This window comes from Salvelinus sp. IW2-2015, linkage group LG33 (genome assembly GCF_002910315.2).
Source record: "Salvelinus sp. IW2-2015 linkage group LG33, ASM291031v2, whole genome shotgun sequence".
Classification (NCBI taxonomy): domain Eukaryota; kingdom Metazoa; phylum Chordata; class Actinopteri; order Salmoniformes; family Salmonidae; genus Salvelinus; species Salvelinus sp. IW2-2015.
Window position 1 is genome coordinate 5437905 of NC_036872.1, and position 25115 is coordinate 5463019.

Here is a 25115-nt window from a genome sequence, read left to right on the forward strand (position 1 = left end):
CAGTGCCAAATAGCATGAAATACCAAAAGCTAATCAAGCCACACTTCACACAAATATAGACAAGTCTCAAGGGGGTCCAAGAAGCTGCTGGCTGACAATGTTACCCAGCAGACGTTCACGCCGAAGTGCCTCTCGCGGATCTCCAATGCCAGTCAGGCATATGGTGTATCTAAACCCTGCACAGTGATACAGCTTGAGGTTCTGTAAGTAGCAGATTGTTTCCTTTGACTTTCTCACTTCATCACACTTTCTGCTGCTGGTGCCAACACCAAGGCATTGTGGTTCACCCCTGCCACTGAATGGAGGTGGAAACAAGGTCTGCTAGGATGACAGCTTTGACATTCCCTGCTACCCATTCATTACCAACATACAATACCACTATAATCATATTCAGCCCAATGATAATTTTGAAATATACAATCCTGATCACTTTTACTTGTATGAATCATCCACTTTGTTTGAGTACAGCTAATGTCTGTAATAAGAAAATCACATCTCACATTGGATCGAATGATCCTAAACACTAGGAGTCAGCATTATTGACGAGATGGAAGGAGCCCCGCATCCCATTCAATAGTTACTGCAGAGAGCGTGTTACATGACAACCGTTTCAACCCAGTCATCCAGGTTACTGATCCATCTCTGAGATCCAAGAGCTGACCACATCAAACACTCAGTGGTGTGATTGCTCCTGTCTCTACTATCTCATTACTGATGCCCTACTTCAGGCCCAAGCTGAGCCAGGAGAGCATACTGCTGCTAGATTTATTAGAATCCTGGAGGTTCGTATCACTTCCCGAGACAAGATCGCCCTGATTCAATCTCGGGGCACAGTTAATAAGATTCATAAAACATGCCATTAAATTAAATGCACGGTGATGAATGTGGGGCATGACATTTCTGTATGGGGGCGTGGTGGATTAAGGAAAGGTGCAAGGCGATTAGGGTATAGCATTATATATATATATTTTTAGAACAGTGTCAGAGATCAAGAAAATAAATTAATATTTAACAGTACATTGAGGCATTTCTGTGAAATTGTTCATTAAATGTGTTTATTTGTTTATTTGGATCCCGATAAGGTTTTGCAGAGGCAGCAGCTATTCTTCCAGGGGTCCACAAAAAACACAAAACATAAGAAGTAACAAAAGACATACACTGATAGACAAGGACAGTCACACAAATTTAAAATACCATGGTATACCCCGGCAAAAATATACAGATAATAATAATACAAATAATAAAAACATTTTGTTTGTGTCCCTGCCATTCCGTGAGTAGTTGTTTAAACTTTTTTTTTATGTAATTTTGCTGTTTGTTTTAGTAATTGGAGATGGAAGGGAGTTCCATGTGATCATGGCTCTGTATAATACTGTGCGTTTCCTGTGAATTCATTTTGGACCAGACCACTGGTGGCATGTATTGTGAGGTATTGTCAAGGATTCCCCCGGTACTGCTGCTCATTCCGTGCACCAGTTCCGGAGGTCTAAGTCACCTGATTAGTAATTGTATTTATGTGCCCTCTGTTCAACATTGTCTTGTCGGTTATTGTTCCCATGTCCGTTGGTCTTTTGAGTACCTGTGCTTTTATCCGGCTTTCGTGCTGCATGTATATCAGCATATTGATTGCACGACACATAGGGCTTATACCCTCGACCGCTGCTACTCTAACTTCCGCGATGCATACAAAGCCCTCCCTCCGGCAAATTTGACCACGACGTCATCTTGCTCGTCCCGGCTTAAAGGCAGAAACTCAAACAGGATGTACCAATAACGAGAACCATTCAACGCTGGTCTGACCAATCGGAAGCCACTCTCCAAGATTGTTTTGATCACACGGACTGGAATACGTTCCGATCAGCCTCAGAGGACAACATTGACCTATACGCTGACTTTGTGTGCATTTATAAATAAGTGTATTGGAGACGTGTACCCACTGTGACCATTAAAACCTACCCTAACCAGAAACCGTGGATGGATGGCGACATTTGCGTAAAACTGAAAGCGCGATCCACCGCATTTAACCATGGAAAGCGGTCTGGAGATATGGCTGAATTTAAACAGTGTAGGTATTCTCTCCGCAAGGAAATCAAACAAGTAAAATGCCGGAACAGGGACAAGGTGAAGAAGCAATTCAATGGCTCAGACACGAAACGTATGTGTCAGGGTCTACAGGAAATCACGGACTACAAAAATAAAAACAGCCACGTCACGGATACCGATGTCACGCTTCCAGACGAACTAAACACCCGCTTTGAGGATAATACAGTGCCACCATCGCGGATCGCTAACAAAGACTGCGGCCCCCCCTCTCCATCTCAGTGGCTGACTTGAGTAAAACATTTAAACTAGTTAATCCTCGCAAGGTTGCTGGCCCAGACGGCATCCCGAGCCGCGTCCTCAGAGCATGTGCAGTACAGCTGGCTGGTGTGTTTACAGACATATTTAATCGCTCCCTATCCCAGTCTGTTGTAACCCACATGCTTCAAGATGGCTCACATTGTTTCTGTACTCAAGAAGGCAAAGATAACTGAACTAAATGACTACCGCCCCGTAGCACAGCACTTCTGTCATCATGAAGTGCTTTGATGCTCGTCAAGGATCATATTACCGCCACCTTACCAGCCACCCTAGACCCACTTCAGTTTGCAATCTGCCCCAACAGCTCCACAGATGACGCAGTCGCCATCACAATGCACATTGTCCTATCCCATCTGGATAAAAATAATACCTACGTAAGAATGCTGTTCATTGACTACAGCTCAGCATTCAACACCATAGTACAATCCAAGCTCATCATCAAGCTGGAGGACCTGGGTCTCAACCCCTCCCTGTGCAACTGGGTCCGCCCCCCAGGTGGTGAAGGTAGGAAACAACGTCTCCACTTCGCTGACCCTCAACACTGGGGCCCCACAAGGGTGTCTGCTCAGCCTTCTCCTGTACTCCCTGTTCACCCATGACTGCGTTGCCATGCACACATCCAACTCAATCATCAAGTTTGCAGACAACACAACAGTAGTGGGCTTGATCACCAACGACGACGAGACAGCCTACAGGGAGGAGATGAGGGCACTCGGAGTGTGGTGTCAGGAAAACAACCCCACTCAACGTCAACAAAACAAAGGAGATGATCGTGGACTTCAGGAAACAAGAGAGGGAGCACACCCCTATCCACATCGACGGGACAGTAGTGGAGAAGGTGGAAAGTTTAAGTTCCTGGGCGTACACATCACAGACAAATTGAAACGGTCCACACAGAGACAGTGTGTTGAAGAAGGCGCAACAGCACCTCTTCAACCTCAGGAGGCTGAAGAAATTTGGCCTGTCACCAAAACACCCTGACAAACTTTTACAGATGCACAATTGAGAGCATCCTGTCGGGCTGTATCACAGCCTGATACAGCAACTGCACCACCCTCAACCGCAAGGCTCTCCAGAGGGTGGTGCGGTCTGCACAACACATCATCGGGGGCAAACTACTTGCCCTTCATGACACCTACAGCACCCAGTGTCACAGGAAGGCCAAAAAGATAATCTAGGACAACAACATTTACATTTACATTTAAGTCATTTAGCWGACGCTCTTATCCAGAGCGACTTACAAATTGGAAAGTTCATACATATTCATCCTGGTCCCCCCGTGGGGAATGAACCCACAACCCTGGCGTTGCAAGCGCCATGCTCTACCAACTGAGCCACACGGGACCACAGCCTGTTCATACCACCCGAGCCACAGCCTGTTCATACCGCTATCATCCAGAAGGCGAGGTCAGTACAGGTGCAACAAAGCTGGGACCGAAAGATTGAAAAACAGGTTCTATCTCAAGGCCATCAGACTGTTAAATAGCCATCACTAACTCAGAGCTGCCTACACTGAGACCCAATCACTGGACTCTTTAATAAATGGATCACTAGTCACTTTAAACAATGCCACTTTAAATAATGCCACGTTAATAAGGTTTACATATCTTACATAACTCATATTACATGTATATACTGTATTTTATACCATCTACTGCACCTTGCCTATGCCGCTCGGCCATCGCTCATCCATATACTGATATGTACACATTCTCATTCACCCCTTTAGATTTGTGTTGTTGGGGAATTGTTAGATATTACTGCACTGTTGGAACTAGAAGCACAAGCATTTCGCTACTCTCGCATTAACATCTGCTAACCATGTGTATGTGACCAATAACATTTGATTTGATCAATGTTACAGATGCGCCATATAGATCCCATCACGCTGCCTGCCACCTTTCTACCTGCTCTCTATCTGTTGTTGCTCCAGCTCAGGTCTAACAGTAGTGAGCTTTACCCTTCAACAGCAGAAGTCATTTTCTACACTCTGGTTTTAAATGTGTATGGTTGTTGAAATCTATCAGAAACCAACAGGTCTTTATCAAGCTATGGGCTTCGGGTTGTTGCAGAGACAATATTACCGCCACCTCAGCAGTCATAAGTCATGACCACAGTGATATTCCACGTGACAGTTAAGTCACGGTAATCTCCTTTTATGCACTCTGGACATGCTTTGGTAGTACCCAACTTGATAACGACCAGCATATTAGAGCTTATGCATACACATAGGCCTATGAGCCCAAGCTCAAATAACATACCTGAATAAAAATGTATTATTGTGCTGTTGTACGAAACATAGCCTACCGCATATTACGCATGGTGAAAAACATAAGACTGATGGTTGTGATATATGTTCAATGTCATGTCAACATGTTGAGGGCGGGCACCCTGAGCACTGATCAAAGAGGCTGTTACTCAGTGGAGGGAGTGTGAGGAACATGTATCACGTTCACACCGGATAAAGGCACACTGACAGCCAACAGACAAATTCCACCCAAAGTCCACATTACATTATTTTGTCAGTCAGATCGCCTACACAAAAGGAATAAATATATCTACAATATCTAAATGTCAGTTGCAGACAATATTTTTGTATGTTTTTTTATTTTATGTCTTCAATTGGTTGTGAATGTTGGATCTGGGGGGTGTTGGGAAACTTGAGGGATTTGAAGAAGCTTCTGAAACATTGTCTCACTTGTTGTAGGCCTATGGCACGTCAACCTAAAAACGTAAATTTTGATTAAAATCTCAGAGGGGTTCAAGGGCATACGATTTCATTAAATAAGCAGCTGAACCCCACATCATGACCCATGGATTACATGCTGGGCTGGCCAGCAGCCTAGGACCAACAGCTATGGGGGGGATGCCCAGTGTGTACACACAACTCTCCCTGATTAACCCTGGCATCCTGCCAGCTTAGATCACCAAGGTCCTGCTTGCAAGGGGGCCAAGGTGAACAACTCAAATGTACTCTACTACAGTATTGCATGGCTGCTCAAGTCCTGCATACGTGGGCTGCCTTGGCGATTAGAGTTGACAACGAAATGGTAGCAAGGGTGCTAAAGATACAGTGTCATCAACCTTTAGCCTTCCACTGTAACTGTGAAGAAGTTCTGCCAAACATATTGTGCCGTGATAAAATATATGTTAGCTCAGTCCGCTGGTATAGTAGAAGTCCTTGTGCAGTTACAAAACAGGCCAATAGTGCAAGCTGACTTACTGTACACTGAACAACACGTTAAAACACACACATACTGAAAATGTATTCAGAATAAAAACATATCAAATGAACAAGAAAGGTATTGGTTCATGTTATTTTAATATACCATGCAAACTAAAGGAGGAAAAGTATCTGCTTTTCAATGGTTCACTTTTTTCCAGACTAGGTATTACGACTCCTCCACTAAGTAACATAACAATGTAATTTCAAAAAGAACAGCTAGACACAGATACCCAACATTTTCGTTGAATTATTGTTAGGTGTTTTCCATTATATTCTACACTGGATGCAAATGCGAAATTTAACCAATATGGAGAAATATAGAAAAGAAAGCCAGGTGGCAAAGCCCACCTTTCTGATGTGATTTTACAGTCTCTTACTCTCTCGACATGCATCACATGCACACACTCTCTCTCCCAACAGACCACATCCCTGTGCAAGATAAGATTTAATGCTCCATTCCACTTTCACATTCTTCCAACATACATGTGCAGTGCAGTGTTAGACATATGATCTACATAGAAAACCTTTACATAAAAAAACAACATGACCTTTGAAAACCACCAGATTCTACAATGAACCATCTAAATCATCGGAGAGAAGGAGTGAGAGAATGACAACGCCCCAAAGGGAGAGCAGGTGCCTTGGAAGCAGCAGGGAAACGTATCAAAGGGAAAAACCGGAGAGAACAAAAATCTCCTCATTCCCCAAACCCAAACTCTCTTCCGATTTTTAAGCATTCCTCTTAACTTCTTATGGCTGGGGGCAGTATTGAGTACTGAACATAACGCGCCAATGTATACTGAGATTTTTTTTATATAAATATGAACTTTACCGAACAAAACATAAATGTATTGTGTAACATGAAGTCCTATGAGTGTCATCTGATGAAGATCATCAAAAGGTTTGTGATCAATTTTATCTCTATTTCTGCTTTTTGTGACTCCTGTCTTTAGCTGGAAAATGGCTGTGTTTTTCTGTGATTTGGCGGTGACCTAACATAAGCGTTTGTGGTGTTTTTGCTTTAAAGCCTTTTTGAAATCGGACACTGTTGGTGGGATTAACACAATATCCTTTAAAATGGTATAAGATACTTGTATGTTTGAGGGAATTTTAATTATGAGATTTCTGTTGTTTGAATTTGGCGCCTGCACTTTCACTGGCTGTTGTCATATCGATCCCTCAGCCATAAGAAGTGTTAATCACTGTACTGATGCAAGAGACTGTAACCTTGCCTATTTTGATCAATGCTCTGCTCCAGAGAAGAAGGGACGAGCATGATTCACTAACCATCAGTTTTTACCTCCTTAACCTCTCCTCCTCTCGTGTTGATGTTGAGAGAGGGAATGGAACGCAACGCACACCAGTTGCAGGGACCTTCCAACATCTGTGCTTTGTATTTGAGCTGTTCTCTGTCTGAGCCAACACACAGGGTAATCTAAAAGGGTAATCCAGGTCTCCTTGGAGAGTTCATCAATGAGTTGACGCCTGATAAGTTCCTTTCTGAGGATGGTCACCTCTCACAGTCTCTGGGTGACTTTAACCTCCCAACGTCTACTTTGACTCAATTCCTCTCTGCCTCCTTCTTTCCACTCTCTCCTCTTTTGACCTACACCTCTCACACTTCCCCCCTACTCACAAGGCAGGCAATACGCTTGACCTCATCTTTACTAGATGCTGTTCTTCCACTAATCTCATTGCACTCCTCCAAGTTACCGACACTACCGCCTTGTATCCTTCTGTTTCATCCACTGTCGCATGCCGTCTCTTGAGTGGTATCTCTTGCTTGCTCCAACCTGTCTATCCCGCTACTCGTGTACTCGCTGCTTCCATCTTGCTATCATCAGTTTACGTCTCATGTCCTCGCGCTTAAACTGCTTTCTCAACAAGTCCTATCTCCTATATCTGCTTACGCGTAATCCCTGTCGTCATAGCTCACAATGTTCTTAGTCTGGCATTTTCACTGTTACACGTCACTCTTCTACTGTCCCCCTATCACTATGAATCATTTAGCTCGAGTCTCCCTCGCTACTCGCCAATACGGCTGACAACTGAATGTGCGTAGCTTCACTAGCAGGTGCGTCCAGTGTCAGAGCGGCAGGAATCATTATGGCAGGTAATCAAGGACAGAGCTCCGACTGCCAGGAACTCGGCAAGTTAGTGGCTATCGAATTCATAAACTCTAATGTCTCTCACTCTTGATTACTCTGCTAAAAGTAGCTCAGCAATTTATCATACACTGATCCTTTCTTTAAGCATTACCACTCCCTCTCTTCTTTCTCGTTTCTCTGGTGTAAGCCTTTTCTATCCACTCTATAAAATCTCTCAGCATCTGCTCTAACCCTAGAAGCTCTTTGCCATTCTCCTCCCTCCTGAATCCTCCTCCCCTCCTCCCCTCCTCCTCTCTGCTGATGACTTCGTCAACCATTTTGAAAAGAAGGTCGACGACATCCGATCCTCGTTTGCTAAGTCAACGACACCGCTGGTTCTGCTCACACTGCCCTACCTGGCTTTGACCTCTTTTCCCCTCTCTCTCCAGATGAAATCTCGCGTCTTGTGACGGCCGGCCGCCCAACAACCTGCCCGCTTGACCCTATCCCTTCCTCTCTTCTCCAGACCATTTCGGAGACCTTCTCCCTTACCTCACCTCGCTCATCAACTCATCCTTGACCGCTGGCTACGTCCCTTCCGTCTTCAAGAGAGCGAGAGTTGCACCCCTTCTGAAAAACCTACACTTGATCCCTCCGGATGTCAACAACTACAGACCAGTATCCTTTCTTTCTTTCTCTCCAAAACTCTTGAACGTGCCGTCCTTGGCCAGCTCTCCTGCTATCTCTCTCAGAATGACCTTCTTGATCCAAATCAGTCAGGTTTCAAGACTAGTCATTCAACTGAGACTGCTCTTCTCTGTGTCACGGAGGCGCTCCGCACTGCTAAAGCTAACCCAGCTCGGAGAGGGTGGAGAGGAGGATCTGATGGTTCACAGTATCAAAGGCAGCCGATAGGTCTAGAAGGATCCTTCTAGACCTATCGGCTGCCTTTGATACTGTGAACCATCAGATTCCTCTCCACCCTCTCCGAGCTGGGCATCTCCGGCGCGGCCCACGCTTGGATTGCGTCCTACCTGACAGGTCGCTCCTACCAGGTGGCGTGGCGAGAATCTGTCTCCGCACCACGTGCTCTACCACTGGTGTCCCCCAGGGCTCTGTTCTAGGCCCTCTCCTATTCTCGCTATACACCAAGTCACTTGGCTCTGTCATATCCTCACATGGTCTCTCCTATCATTGCTATGCAGACGACACACAATTAATCTTCTCCTTTCCCCTCTGATAACCAGGTGGTGAATCGCATCTCTGCATGTCTGGCAGACATATCAGTGTGGATGACGGATCACCACCTCAAGCTGAACCTCGGCAAGACGGAGCTGCTCTTCTCCCGGGGAAGGACTGCCCGTTCCATGATCTCGCCATCACGGTTGACAACTCCATTGTGTCCTCCTCCCAGAGTGCTAAGAACCTTGGCGTGATCCTGGACAACACCCTGTCGTTCTCAACTAACATCAAGGCGGTGACCCGTTCCTGTAGGTTCATGCTCTACAACATTCGCAGAGTACGACCCTGCCTCACGCAGGAAGCGCGCAGGTCCTAATCCAGGCACTTGTCATCTCCCGTCTGGATTACTGCAACTCGCTGTTGGCTGGGCTCCCTGCCTGTGCCATTAAACCCCTACAACTCATCCAGAACGCCGCAGCCCGTCTGGTGTTCAACTTTCCCAAGTTCTCTCACGTCACCCCGCTCCTCCGCTCTCTCCACTGGCTTCCAGTTGAAGCTCGCATCCGCTACAAGACCATGGTGCTTGCCTACGGAGCTGTGAGGGAACGGCACCTCCGTACCTTCAGGCTCTGATCAGGCCCTAACACCAAACAAGGGCACTGCGTTCATCCACCTCTGGCCTGCTCGCCTCCCTACCTCTGAGGAAGTACAGTTCCGCTCAGCCCAGTCAAAACTGTTCGCTGCTCTGGCACCCCAATGGTGGAACAAACTCCCTCACGACGCAAGGTCAGCGGAGTCAATCACCACCTTCCGGAGACACCTGAAACCCACCCTCTTTAAGGAATACCTAGGATAGGATAAAGTAATCCTTCTAACCCCCCCCCCCTTAAAAGAGTTAGATGCACTATTGTAAAGTGGTTGTTCCACTGGATATCATAAGGTGAATGCACCAATTTGTAAGTCGCTCTGGATAAGAGCGTCTGCTAAATGACTTAAATGTAAATGTAATGTAAAACAGCTGGACTGGAGATATTTCACTTAACTAAATCGCACCTTCGTTCTCACTCAAGATTTTTATAGTATAATCTGTTACCCCCCTCAAAAAAATTATAATAATAAATCACATTTGGCTATTGCCTTGTCTGAGCTCCTCTTACCGACAAACACACTTGCTCACATACTCATACGCAATAGTATTAATCCAATAAGGTCCAATAGGTGTGATCATTATTGATAAAACCAAAAAAGACAAACGTTTACATATAGAGAGAAGGCTAATAGTCTTTATTAGGCTGTATCAGAGGGTGGGATTGGTGGGATGACTGAAGCTTTAGGATATACAGTCATACAGTAGCTTCGTGAGCGAAACACAGGAGGAACAATTCTTGGAATAATTGATTATTTTAGCGATGACATTTCTAGGTTACCTCTCAAAGCTTCAGAGTTCAAAAACAGTTGGTATTCACAAACACACATTGACAAACACACTTGTACTGTACACACACACACAAATGAACAGTTGGATCCCTGCACCACACACGCACACACACACACACACACACACACACACACAGTTACAGGCTCTGGCACATCAAATTAAATAAAAGTTAACAGCGCACGGTGATGTCTGAGAATGGGATGAAATGCACAGGGATGAAATGCACAGACAAATCCTGGGATATTGCCTGTGTCTAATGCACTTAACGTGACTAACAACATCACACTGGGAGTGTTGGCTAAGGTACAGAGAGGGAGAGAGCGAGAGAGAGAGAGATGATATAGGGAGAAGGACAGAGAGAAAGGGGGAGGGAGAGAGAGAGAGGCAGAGACGAGCAGAGGGGATATAGGAAGAGGGGGGGAAAAGAAGGTATGGAGGGGTGGGAATAGAGGGAGAGAGAGGGGGTAGGGAGAGGTAAGGATATAGACATATGCTGAGAAGTAGAATAGAGGGAAAGGTGCAGCAGCAGAGTAAGAAGTCTGCGACATCCGTGTCATCCAAAATATTTAGCCAATACTAAAGAAGATGGCTTTCACTCCCACGTGAATGCACACACAGTCTCATTTGCATGCTTATCCACATTACAAGAGACATTGTGTACAGTCTATGCTAATGTGATCATAAAAACATACATTAATGTGCAAATGTAATGACACAACCATCAATAAAAAACACACTTTTTTATTATGTTCTACAACAGAGAAAATCAACAATATTTGGGTACCAAAGATGACCCAGAAGTGCTGGATTGACAAGTAGAGTATATCAAGCAGAGAGCTCACCTCTGCAGGGTAAAGTACCTCTTCAATAAATCACATGGTTTTCAGTGGTCGTTAGACCCAAAGCCTTAAAGAAACTAAGGTCCCTGTTCAATCAAACATGCCAAATAGGTTTTTGGTTAAAGTAAAAAATATATTGCTCTGAAGAGAGAGTGTGTTGAATATAGTTTGAATTACTATGCCTCTACATTTCTTTATGTTTCCACGAAATTAGTTAGCATTGTTGCTTTTTGTACCGAATCCAAATGTACAGTGCATTCGGAAAGTATTCAGACCAGTTCCCATTTTCCACATTCTGTTAGGTTACAGCCTTATCCTAAAATTGATTAAATACATTTTTTCCTCAACAATCTATACATAATTCCCCATAATGACAAAGCGAAAACAGGTTTTTAGAATTTTATGCAAATGTTTTCAAAATAAAAACTGAAATACCTTACTTACATAGGTATTCAGACCCTTTGCTATGAGACTAGAAATTGAGCTCAGCGGCATCCTGTTTCCATTGATCATACTTGAGATGTTTCTACTATTTGATTGGAGTCCACCTGTGGTAAATTCTATTGATTGGACATGATTTGGAAAGGCACACAACTGTCTATATTTTTTATTTATTTAATTGTACCTTTATTTAACTAGGCAAGTCAGTTAAGAACAAATTCTTATTTTCAATGACGGCCTAGGAACAGTGGGTTAACTGCCTTGTTCAGGGGCAGAACGACAGATTTGTACCTTGTCAGCTCGGGGATTCGATCTTGCATCCTTTCGGTTACTAGTCCAACGCACTAACCACTATATAAATGTCCAACAGTTGACAGTGCCTGTCAGAGCAAAAACCAAGCCATGAGGTCAAAGGAATTGTCCATAGAGCTCTGAGACAGGATTGTTATCGAGGCACAGATCTGGGGAAGGGTACCAAAAAATTTCTGCAGAATTTAAGTTCCACAAGAAGACAGTGGCCTCTATCATTCTTAAATGGCAGAAGTTTGGAACCACAAAGACTCTTCCTAGAGCTGGCCACCCAGCCAAACAGCAATCGGGGGAGAAGGGCCTGGGTCAGGGAGGTGACCAAGAACCTGATGGTCTTTCTGACAGAGCTCCATAGTTCCTCTGTGGAGATGGGAGAACCTTCCAGAAGGACAATCATCTCTGCAGCACCCCACCAATCAGGGCTTAATTTTAGTGGTCAGACGGAAGCCACTCCTTGGAAAACGGCAGATAACAACCCACTTGGAGTTTGCCAAAAGGCACCTAAAGGACTCTCAGACCATGATCAACAAGATTCTCTGGTCTGATGAAACCAATATTGAACTCTTTTGCCTGAATGCTAAACATCATGTCTTGAGGAAACCTGGCACCATCCCTAAGGTGAAGCATGGTGGTGGCAGCATCATGCTGTGGTGATGTTTTTCAGCGGCAGGGACTGGGAGACTAGTCAGGATCGAGGGAAAAATTAATGGAGCAAAGAACAGAGAGATCCTTGATGAAAACCTGCTCCGGAGTGCTCAGGACATCAGACTGGAGTGAAGGTCCACCTTCCAACAGGACAACAACCCTAAGCACACAGCAAAGACAACGCAGGAGCAGTTTCAGGACAAGTCTCTGAATGTCCTTGAGTGGCCCAGCCAGAGCCCAGACTTGAATCCAACCAAACATCTCTGGAGAGATCTGAAAATAGCTGTGCAGCAACACTCCCCATCCAACCTGACAGAGCTTGAGTAGATCTGCAGAGAAGAATGGGAGAAACTACCTAAATACAGTTGTGCCACGCTTGTAGCGTCATAGACCAAGAAAACTCAATGTTGTAATCGCTGCCCAAGGTGCCTCAACAAAGTACTTAGTAAAAGGTCTGAATACTTATCTAAATGTGATATTTCATTTTTTTTATTTCTTTTTACATATGTAAACATTTAAAAAATATATGTTTTTTCTTTGTCATTATGCGGTATTTATGTGTAGATTTATGAGGGGGGAAAATTATTTAATCCATTTGGAATAAGGCTGTAATGTGAAAAAAGTAAAGGGGTCTGAAAACTTTCCGAATGCACTGTATTTATGCTGCAGGAGAACAAAAATGTAAAGAAGTCCATGATTTGGAGTGCACCCCTCCAGAATGAAAATGAGCTCCCCCTGTCTCCTGGGGTACGTCGGAGGAAAGACCTTAATCAACCACCTCCACCCCGGTCTGCCCAATGCATCACTGGGGGCAAACTACCTGCCCTCAAGGACACCTAAAGCACCCGATATCACAGGATGGCCAAAAAGATAATCAATGACATCAACCAAACGAGCATATTCACCCTGCTATCATCCAGAAGGCGAGGTCAGTACAGATGCATCAAAGCTGGGACCGAGAGACTGAAAAACAGCTTCTGTCTCAAGGCCATCAGACTGTTGAATAGCCATCACTAGCCGGCTTCCACCCGGTTACCAAGCCCTGCACCTTAGAGGCTGCTGCCCTTAATACATCGACTTGGAATAACTGGCCATTTTATTAATGGAACACTAGTCACTTTAATAATGTTTGAATAATGTTTATATACTGCTTTACTCATATGTGTATACTGTATTCTATTCTACTGTATTTTAGTCAATGTCACTCCGATATTGCTCAATATCGAATATTTATAGATTTCTTGATTCCATTATTTTACATTAAGACTTGTGTGAATTGTTAGACACTCCTGCACTGTTGGAGCTAGGAACACAAGCATTTCGCTACACACGCAATAACATCTGCGAAAGATGTGTATGTGACCAATAACATTTGATATGATTTGAGGAACACTCCTTCACCAAATCTGTGATAAAATGTGGATAATATCGTGACCGGAACAATACAAATAAAATATAGCATGACCTTAATAGACCATAAAGGGCCAAAAACAAAAAGCATCTGGCTCTGGTTTGTTGTGAACAGATAAAAGATAAATCACATCCAAAGCTCTCTGCGTCATCCCTCTGTTCAATCCCTGGATCCATAATCTCTTTACAATGCCTGTCCAACTTTAATCTCACAAACAGCCTCAAAGAATCTGTTTTATTCTACATCTCTAACTCGCTGGAAACCTATTGGCCTCTGATTTGGTCTTGCTATTGTGGTCACATAACATTCTCTTATCGAGAAACATTATTTAAGTGATATGTAACTACCCTTTTAGACACATGAATGGAAACAGTTAACACCTTATACCACTTACTTAGTTTGCAGGGAAGTGAAAAGTATTATCATCATTGTATTGCCCTGTTGTTAGAGAGTTATGAAGGATTACCAGGTACCATGACAATAACAAGCTTACTTATAGGCCTGAAGATCCCAAAGCATCAATAATCATAATTCTGGTACAGAAACACTTGGAAAGGCTAATCAAAATGTAGATATTTGTGGATCATTGCCAGCCGATGCTACTGTATTTGACCCGCTATTTCAAAATAGCGTCCAAGGACAATAGCATCCAGATTTTTTGATGACCCCGTGACACATATACAAAGTATTTTAGCAGTTGAGTCATCATTTCTTCTTAATCCAAGCCTCATGAATTCCAAATCTGTAAACGAATGAGCTACTGAGTTCTTTGCTGCAAAGTTTAAGCACACTTACTGTAACACAGACTGACACCACAAACGGAAACAATTGAATATCTGTTTTACTGGATCAGAGGGCTCTATCACTACAATATGCCTATGTCCAGCTTCCAGGAGCCTTATTGGACTGAAAAATTACCATTATCAGAATGCTAAGGATATGACAGTCCGAGCCATTACATATATTGCGAGAGGCTAGGGTTAGGGTAAGTCGTAGAGTGAGGTAAGTTTTAATTTTAAATGTTACCTTTATTTAACTAGGCAAGTCAGTTAAGAACAAATTCTTATTTTCAATGACGGCCTAGGAACAGTGGATTAACTGCCTTGTTCAGGGGCAGAATGACAGATTTGTACCTTTCAGCTCAGGGATGCAACCTTTTGGTTACTAGTCCAACGTTCTAACCACTAGGCTACGCTGCTGCCCCAGGTTAAGCTGTCCTAGTTGTTCAGGTAAGGGTAAGGGATAGAAAAGGGCAAAAAAAAGTATTAAAAAAATAACACGGCCACTCATGGATTACGTGTCGTGATTTTACAATCTCTGCCACCCTCAACAAACCAGCCTGCACTTCACACCCTTTAAAATTAAATACAGTCCCCTCAGAAAGTTACCAGGTGGAATTAAAATTGATTTAATCGTTTTTTCCCCCCAACAATTTACACAAAATACTCTAATGACAAAGTGGAAGAATAAATCAATTTTTATTTTTTTTATGAGAAAAAACCCCACAGTATCTTGATTTGTATTCAAGACATAAAGTACATTTCTTTGCCACATTTTTTGCAGTTTTACTTTAGTGCCTTATTGTAAACAGGATGCATGTTATGGAAAAAAATATTTTCTTTACAGGCTTCCTTCTCTAACTCTAATATTGTTGAGCCATCCTCAGTTTTCGCCTATCACAGACATTAAACCATATAACTGTTTTAAAGTCACCATTGGCCTCATGGTGAAATTCCTGAGCGGTTTCCTTCCTCTCCGGGTAATGTGTAAGGAAGGACACCTGTGTCTTCGTAGTGACTGTGTGTATTGATACACCATTCAATGTGTAATTAATAACTTCACCATGGTGAAAGGGATATTTCATGTCTACTGTGTTTTTTACTCATCTACCAATAGGTGTTCGTCTCTGTGAGGCATTGGAAAACCTCCCTGGTCTTTGTGGTTGAATCTGTGTTTAAAATTCACTGCACGACCGAGGGACCTTACAGATAATGGTATGTGTGCAGTACAGAGAGGAGGTAGTCATTCAAAAATCATGTTAAACACTTGTATTGCTCACAGAGTGAGTCCATGCAACATATGTGACTTCTAATGCACATTTTTACTCCTGAACTTATTTAGGCTTGTCATAACAAAGGGGTTGAATAATTATTGACATTTCAGCTTTTCATTTCCAAATAATTAGTAAAAAAATTGACAAATATAATTCCACTGACATTATGAACTATTCTGTGTCGGCCAGTGACACACAATCTCAATTTAATACATTTTAAATTCAGGCTTTAACACAACAAAATATGGATAAAGTCAAGGGGTCTGAAGGCACTGTATGTTGTTACATATGATGCTATTTCAAATAGGACAACATATATTATAGATTTAGGTAGGGCCCTATAAAATCTGCGATACTGAGAACGTTGACGGAATCACAGAATCTAGACATTAAAACAGAATTCAACAATATTCAAAAAATATATTGGACTTAGTGGGAAATCAACTGAAGGTAATGAACTTATCAGAAAATGTATTCATTTGCCCAAGTTTATAATAAGACATGAACAGAATGCATCAGCGATTCGTATTTTTATGCAACTTTCTGAAGAAACAACGGTACGGGAATCCCCCTTTACTTCTGTGCGAGTATGTCTACCACTTCCGTTAATGATAAACATCTTCTGGTAGATGGAAAAGCTTTCCCAAAAACCTTCGCCATCAAATGCCAACCTGGCAGAATGATATTATGATTTCATCAGTAAATTAGTCATTTGTTTTGCATACTTCATCACGTGTGCTAAACAACAGTACTAAATGCATTCTGGCTTAAATGCATTCTGGCTTGAATTAAAGGGTAACTACATCAAAAAAATTAAGGAAATTTTATATTTACTCCTCAGAAGTGGTTTCCTGATGTTGTTTAAGCATTATTGTGGCCTTAGAACATCCAATGTAGTTGTTTTTCAATAATAAAAAAGAGTGTGATTTTGAGAGCGGATATCTGAAAAATCTGGAAAAACACAACCAAGAAAATGGATTTGGAATTACGCAAAAATGTAACAGATTTTATAAGGCCCTATTTAGGTCACTGATGGTAGGGACGTCAAACGTTCAGGCTGCTGCACAGACACTATGGAGGCTCAAGTCTCAAACGCCGGGTTAAATTGTGTTGTAGAACATTTTTCTACTCTCTAAGTGGTTAAATGAGTGCGAAATAGATGTCAAATTTGGTGACTGGGCAACATCTCAAATTGACGTATTGAATTATTTTGCATAATTCAATTATGTTATATAGCGCTCATTTCCCTAATCGGAACACTTTGTGTTACTACCTTACACAAGCTTGCATTTTCACCCCATAAAATTTAGTGAATTACACATCCCTTTTATCTCAGATTGGAGATGTTGGTATAAAAGTTTACAGTTATCCGGATGACATAAGATCGATTGCTTAAAACAGATCAATATCTTTGGTTTTGTACTGTTCATTATGTCACACACTGGGGTGCACAAGACTTACAATGCAGAGTTAATTTTCAAACTCAAATGGCACAGAAAATTCAGGGCGGTTTCTCTATAAAAGTTGCCACACACCAAAACACTGATTTGAGAGAAACGATCACTTAAATGGCACCAAACCGTTGATATCACTGTTGATATCCTATGCCGCATCTTGATTTGGTTTTTATTTCCTTTTCCTTGATGGCAGCCTCCCGAAATGAACATCCAACATTCCATAATATAAATATAAGCCTTCTCATCTATAGGCTATTCCAAGTTTCCGTGTGGACTTTGAATAGTGTCAGTTTAAAGCAGCAATCTGCAGTTCAAACAATAACAAAGCAGACCCTGCCACTATTTTGATAGAAGGCTGAGGGATATGGCTAGAGAAATTCAACCACTCTCAAACTCATGGACAGAGCTATGGATACAAGGACTGACCATCCATGATATCAACATTATAGTTTTAGCCATGTTTTGAGGCGAAACCGTGTTTGTTTCTATTTACTTAGTTTACAACCAAAGGAGTAAAACAAGTTTATATTTTGGGTTCTCATGTGGTACAGTTGAACTAAGCTTTTGAGGCATCTATAAGTTATATTCTTCAAGAATCAATGGGTATACTGTATATCATCAATGTAAAAGTATAAAAATGTATGTAGCATCTGCAGATTGCCCCTTTAAACAGTGCTACACCTCAGAAGTTTGCCCCCTGTTCCATTGATTTCAACATGATATCGATGGAAGTAATTACCGCGTTGGCGACCCACTTGAATCAAAATTGTAATATGATATTTTTGCCGTATCGCCCAGCCCTACGTCAGGCGTGAAAGTCATGGAGGACAAAACAGACAATTTCACAGCAAAGACAAATACCACCACGGTCAACAGCATGTCAGAGCATGAAAAAAATGAACTCTGCTCCGAATATTAATACGATTGAACAGTATCTGCACTGGCAATGAATAGCAGGTTAGCGTTTTTCATCGTGAATCTTGTTTTGTAAGCAGCTCTGCAGAGTGGCCACTAGCTGGCCCAGCCACAAAATCATACATTAAATTTTAAATTTAACCCTAACCTTAACCCTGATCTTAACCACACTGCTAACCCTAATGCCTAACCTAACCTTAAATTAAGACCAAAAAGCACATTGTTGTTTTCATGACTTTTTACAATATTGGCAATATTTTGACTTTGCAGCTGGCCCATCCGACGGAAATCACTCAGTTCTGCCTCAGGGACAAGACTCATCCCCATAAATGTCAACCTGCCAATGAATAACGCAATCAAACTTCATCCAAGAGAAAAAAAGAGAACAATGAGTTGTACATGCAATGACACTTCATCAAGAGCAGAGGGTATTATGCAAAGATTAATTCCTGTTTCGCCCCAGTGTCTATGTTGCATTTCCGTACGCTTGGGTTGTCGTCCAATCAGACCCAGGATTGTCACCGTTATCGTGGCTGATGATCTCATAGTTTGACCTCTTGCCTTTGATTGAAGACAATGCCATTTACAGCGATAGTGAAGGTCGGTGAGGTAGATTGCACGTCTGTGTTATTAAAAGTGACCTAAACAGAAGCTATAAACTTTCAACAGGGGATGGTGTACATATGTAATGGGCTTTCAGATAGATTGCTATCATCTGCATTAATTTAAGCCTCGCATGGTTTACTAATATGCAATTGCTTGGTAAACGGAAACCAAAATCTATTGTCTCTTATTGTGAGGGCAGCTTTTTCATATTTCCTTTGAGGCAATCAGTTTCAATTGACTTCAAAGTGTCTAATTCAATGCTAACCAAAGACAATTCAAGAATTTAAATTATATTTTAGTATTCACAGACCCTGCATATTTAACATATATATAATGCTCTGTCTGTTGTTCTTAAGAAATACCACAGACCATCTTGTACAAATATCAGTCATTTATTTTTACACTGATTTGAGGTTTTGGACATCCTAATGCAATTATGGTCAAATAAATACAATTGACTTGTAAGTCTGCTCTAAAAGACATCTCCAGGATTATCAGACTAGTCCACTAGCCACATCGCTATGACAGGTCACATACAGTATTACCCAGGTATGGTTGGTAATTCTTTGGAACATCTAAGTGAATTACACATAATGCACATTGCTTGATAAAGCTTCATAATCATGTCATGACAAATCGACCACATAGCTTTTCAGAATTAAAGTTACACGAAGCTAACATCTCCTGCCCTCCCATCTCGATTCAAGCACCCCATTATCGGAAGACAATCTGCTAGGTTAAATCAACAGTCGTCGTCAATATCACACCATCTCATGACTCAGAACTAATTTCCAATCCACAGGACTGATGGGTAAATTGAAGGGTTCTTGAGTTGTATAATGATTTCTTCGGCAGATTGACACTGATATTCGATAAAATCTACTTACCCTTCCGCTCTCTCGCACACACACAAACACACAACAGACACCTACACTACATTACCAAAAGCATGTGGACACATTCGTCGAACATCTACTTCTAAAATCATGGGCATTAATATGGAGTTGATCGGCCCATTGCTGCTATAACAGAGTCCACTCTTCTGGGAAAGCTTTCCACTAGATTTTGGAACATTGATGCAGGTACTTGCATCCATTCATCCACAAGAGCATTAGTGAGGTCGGGCACGGATGGTGGACAATTAGGCCTGGCTCGCAGTCGGCATTCCTATTCATCCCAAAGGTGTCCGATGGGGTTGAGGTTAGGGCTCCATGCAGTCCAGTCAATTTCTTCCACAACGGTCTTGAAAAATCATTTCTGTATGGACCTTTCTTAGTGCACGGGGGCATTGTCATGCTGAAGGAAAGGGCCTTCCCCAAACTGTTGCCACAAAGTTGGAAGCACAGAATCGTTTAGAATGTCATTGTATGCTGTAGTGTTAAGATTTCCCTTCACTGGAACTAAGGGGTCTAGTGGTGTTTGATGCCATTCCATTCACTAATTTACAGTGGGCTTAATGCTGTGTGATGCTTCAACTCACTGTCCTCATTACACTCTTCAGCAGTGGCAGTTCTAGCTTGTATGGCTCCCGGGGCGAACCCCCCCAAAAAAACACCATTCTGCACTGTCACGGATCCCTCCGGAACTTTCATTACGCACACCTGTCCCCTATTCCCACTGATTGTATTTGTATATTTGTACCCTTTGGTTTCCATTGGGCGTTCAATTATTGCTACAATGTCTGTTGGTACGTGTGAGTACCTGTGCTGTGTGTTTTGGCTTTCGTGCTGTTGTGGATTGCGCAGATGATTACGGGTCTTGTACCGTGTGTTATTTATTTAAGGTACTCCTCGCTCTTTTGTTTTGGGTTTCTAACCTGTTTTATTACGTGTTTGTTTGGTCTTTGTCCCCGTGCCTTTACACAGCACGCAGCAATTTGGGTTTATTTTTTTATTTTTTATCGCATTCCTGCACCTGTCTCCCGTATCATTTATGCCAACGTGACATGCACTAACTGTAATTTTTATTCAGATATTTGGAACAACACAAATAAATATTCATAACATTTAAAACTATATACATATAAAAATATATACAAAAATAAGACTCATAAATATCAAAAATAAGTAACAAAGACAAACAGAAACAAATTTGTTGATATGGCACTCGAGCATCAATACATTACCCATCCCCAACACTGTCAACCAAGAGTCAAGACTAAACCAATTCACCTTGGTGGTGTGCAGACTGGTTTTATATTATTCTCAACGATTTCACACAAACCATAAAAAAATGCAACAATAGGTTGTGAAACTTTATATTCACAGTTTATGAATGAGTTGTGGTTTATTTGGTCGTAGTGTGACTGATTTTACTAATTGCATTGGTACTGTACAAAGTTAGAGGTGCGCTATTTGATATATTCCCCCGCTCCCCTACCTCGGGCTTCCAGTGGGGAGACCTGTGGTCAACCTACTCTGCCCCCATCCCCATCTCATACTTCTGAGTGGGAGACCTTCCCAGGCAGTAGCCTGCCTAGCTCACAAACTAGAATCAGCGAGCCCACTCCGACAAGGTTAATTGACCCACAGTCCCACACGGTGACATGATATCATTGACGTGATGTGCAAATGAGCGATAGAAAACCGACCGATTTTTTTGTGCAGGTGCCCCGTGCCGCCGCCGGCATGATTCCGCCCTGGGCGGTTGGACATGTCGCCTATACCTAAATCTGCTACTGCTCTCCAGTAACAGTTGAACATATCAAAGGAGGGTAATTGGCAGGCCAATCAAGTAAAAATTTCTCAGTGTAAAACATTATGCAATATGAAATATTCTATGGTCACCATAATTGCACAGGATAACTGTTGATTTCTCAATCCTAATCTCTCAATGTTGATTAGTCATTTGCATTCTACAAACTGCAGTCAATTAACATTAGCCTAATCAGAGACGGAAGAGGAAGAGACACCTCACTGGCTGTTATTTTTTTCTGTATTTTTTTCTGGTTCAATGAACTAAGTAGACCAGACCAAATCAATCACATGTATTTCTAAAGGCCTTTTTACATCAGCCAATGTCACAACGTGCTATACAGAAACCCAGCCTAAAACCCCAAACAGCAAGCAATGCAGATGTAAAAGAAAGGGAAAAACTCCCTAGAAAGGCCGGAACCTAGGAAGAAACCTAGAGAGGAACCAGGCTCTGAGGGGTGCCCAGTCCTCTTGTGGCTGTGCCGGGTGGAGATTATAACAGTACATGGCCAAGATGTTCAAACGTTCATAGATGACCAGCAAAGTCAAATAATAATAATCACAGTTGTTGTAGAGGGTGCAACAGGTCAGCACCTCAGGAGTAAATGTCAGTCAAAAACAGCAGGTCCTGGACAAGGTAGCACGTCCGGCATAGCCGCAGGCAGAACAGTTGAAATTGGAGCAGCAGCACGACCCAGCCACTATTACATTGGTGTCTATGGGAGACACACCCAGTTAGGTAGACCGGAACAGACCTTTTTTATGGTAAATGGCTTGAGTGAACTATCTTCATGTATCCACAATCTTTGGCCTAATCCAACTCAGCAGAGTTTAACATGCAACAGTCCTATTGGTAGCCTGTTCAATGGAATCCCAGGCGGAATTGCCTCGAGATGTTTTATGATGTCATGGGTAATATGGGTTCCCGCATTGCAACTAATGTAATAATGGGAAGAAGAAGCAACGGTTTGTCATTCTCTGACATTGTTGAGCAAGATTACATCTCGCTCCATCCTTCTTTGCTTAATAGCTTCCACATTTTGATCTGCTCGAGACATTTGTCATTTTCTGGCTTCTGTCGCCTTAATTATATGTGGGAACGCAACGCATAAAATTATGCTATAGTGTTTAGTTTTAAACAAAAGGATTAGGCCTTGGGAACGACATGTGTGCACTATGAACATATCATTAGTGTACTTCTATTTCATTAAACACGAGTTTAATAGTGTCGGCTTAAATTATCTAGAGCAAATATATTCGCCAATCTTTAAACTTTCGAGACAATCCACATGTTAAATAATTTTACTCCACTGGATTAAATTCGAATGTGGCTCTGGCATATCCTGTTGTATCCATCGATTGCGCTCGTATAGGCTACGGAGTCGTCTTGTAGTGCACTTGATATAAGGCGACGAAAAAGAACATCTGAAGTCCTGTTATTAGTTAAAAATGTAGAAAAAGAACATCTGAAGTCCTGTTATGAGTTAGAAATGTAGGTCCAGCCACCCCAGTAGACTAACATGGAGAGTAATGTCATATAGACAGAATTGGAGAGCCTTAGCCTATAGTTGACACAGTATTTCAATTGGGACGGCTAGTGTGCTTACTCGTTAAAATCGGTATTATCATCTCCATAAAATGCCATACAGTACTGGCAAATCCCCCAAAAACTCAGTTAACACTCACTGTATATGTCTACTGTGTTTGCCAATTGCATAACATGACAAGCAGTGCGTATTTAAAGTATTTTGTCACCTTCCGTATTAAAATATTACACTTTGATAGGAAGTAAAATGTTTATTATCGCCTCAGATAATCTGTTTTAGGTGATGTCATTTGATTTACAGCAAACCATCCAGTCTTAAACCTTTGCCTACTTCCTCTCGACTATCCTCATCCATAACCAGTAATTGCTCTCCTGTACTCACCTTTCACAAAATGTGGGACAGAAGCGCTCAAGCAGAGGACGATGGATACGAGTAACGGTCTCATCCTCTTTCAAATAGCAGGTTTCACTTCCAATGTGAGGAAATCAAGAGGATTGAATAACTTTTCACGAGCAGAATGGCTAGTCTCTGAGTGGTATTAGCCTAGTGGTTTTATACCTCCCCCTCGATTGGTGGTGGTAAGTCCTCTTATTTTCCGGAGAGTCACAGACGCACTACCTGGAATGCCGAGTGTTGAAACAAGTGAGTGCCAGGGCTCCGCTGCCTGCCTTCCCGTCTTACCGCAGTGGTGCGCGATGCGCTGTGATAGACGAGAGATTGTGCGTGCGTGCTGGTCCCGGGGAGACGGTTTCACTGAGAGTGCACGTGAGTGTCAGGCAGTGTGTGTGTGCGAATGTGTGTGTACAACCCCTGGCGGTTGAGGAGCGTGCAGTAGGCTACACGGTCTGTCACAGTTATCCGACTGGGGCGCTGTCTCACTGATAAAGACAAACCCCTGCTCCTCCCCACACGTGCTGATACTGCCAATACAAAACACCGTCAAATACAGAAGGGTGCAGACCTACATTTTATCAGCCACTCTTCTCCCCGTTCTCTTTTCGTCCACCGGACCTCTGGGGAAGTGGGCTATGCGCACTGATGAAAAGCAGGTCCCTGAGTTTAGCTGCTCCCAGCTCCAATTTGTAAACTCAAAAAAATGCTGGTTTGAAAACAACCCAATTTGGGTTATTTGATGACCCAGACCTGGATAAACATTGGACAGATCACATGCTGGGTTATTTTGACCCAGACAGTTGGGTTGCACAAATAACCCAATATTGGATTACCCAAACATGTGTTAGTTTAACCATTAGTTGTTGTCCGCTGCTCCCGGTCTAAGGCACTGCATCTCAGTGCTAGAGGCGTCATTACAGACCCTGGTTTGATTCCAGGCTGCGGTAGGTGTCATTGTAAATAAAAATGTGTTCTTATTAACTGACTTGACATTATTATTTACAAAACCACTAAATGTGTTTTTTACATATCACAACATTGGGACAAGCATACCGCTCTATAAAGGCAAAACGCAGTAAGTAAGTCATTTTTTGGAACTAAAATATAGACGAACAGCAATTTCTGATACCATGATATATTCTGATCATCTGGCGAGTTCTTGTCAGGAAACTAGATTAACCAGAACATTTACAGTGCATTTGGAAAGTGTTCAGACCCCTTCACTTATTCGACATTTTGTTATTTTACGTATTAAATCATTTTCCCCCCCTAATCAGTCTACACACAATACCCCATAATGACAAAGCAAAACCAGGTTATTAAATTTTTTTGCAAATGTATAAAACAAATTATAATGAAAAATCACATTTAGATAAATATTCAGACCCTTTACTCAGTACTTTGTTGAAGCACCTTCGGCAGAACCTTTGGCAGCGATTACAGCCTTGAGTCTTCTTGGGAATGACACTACACGATTGGCACAACTGTATTTGGGAAGTTTCTCCCATTCTT

The 25115-nt window shown here is 42.3% G+C and overlaps 1 protein-coding gene across 3 annotated transcripts in view; it reads right to left on the minus strand.

Annotated features, from left to right (window-relative positions):
• The window catches only part of LOC111957881 (EGF-like repeat and discoidin I-like domain-containing protein 3), a 367729-nt gene extending 343662 nt beyond the window's left edge, over window positions 1–24067 (minus strand). For all 3 annotated transcript variants that reach the window (XM_023978947.2, XM_023978946.2, XM_023978945.2), the window contains exon 1: window positions 23592–24067. In XM_023978947.2, the coding sequence (XP_023834715.1) occupies window positions 23592–23655 (64 nt within the window). In that variant the 5' untranslated portion in view covers window positions 23656–24067. The remainder of the gene's footprint in view (window positions 1–23591) is intronic.
• Window positions 24068–25115: the final 1048 nt, after the last annotated feature.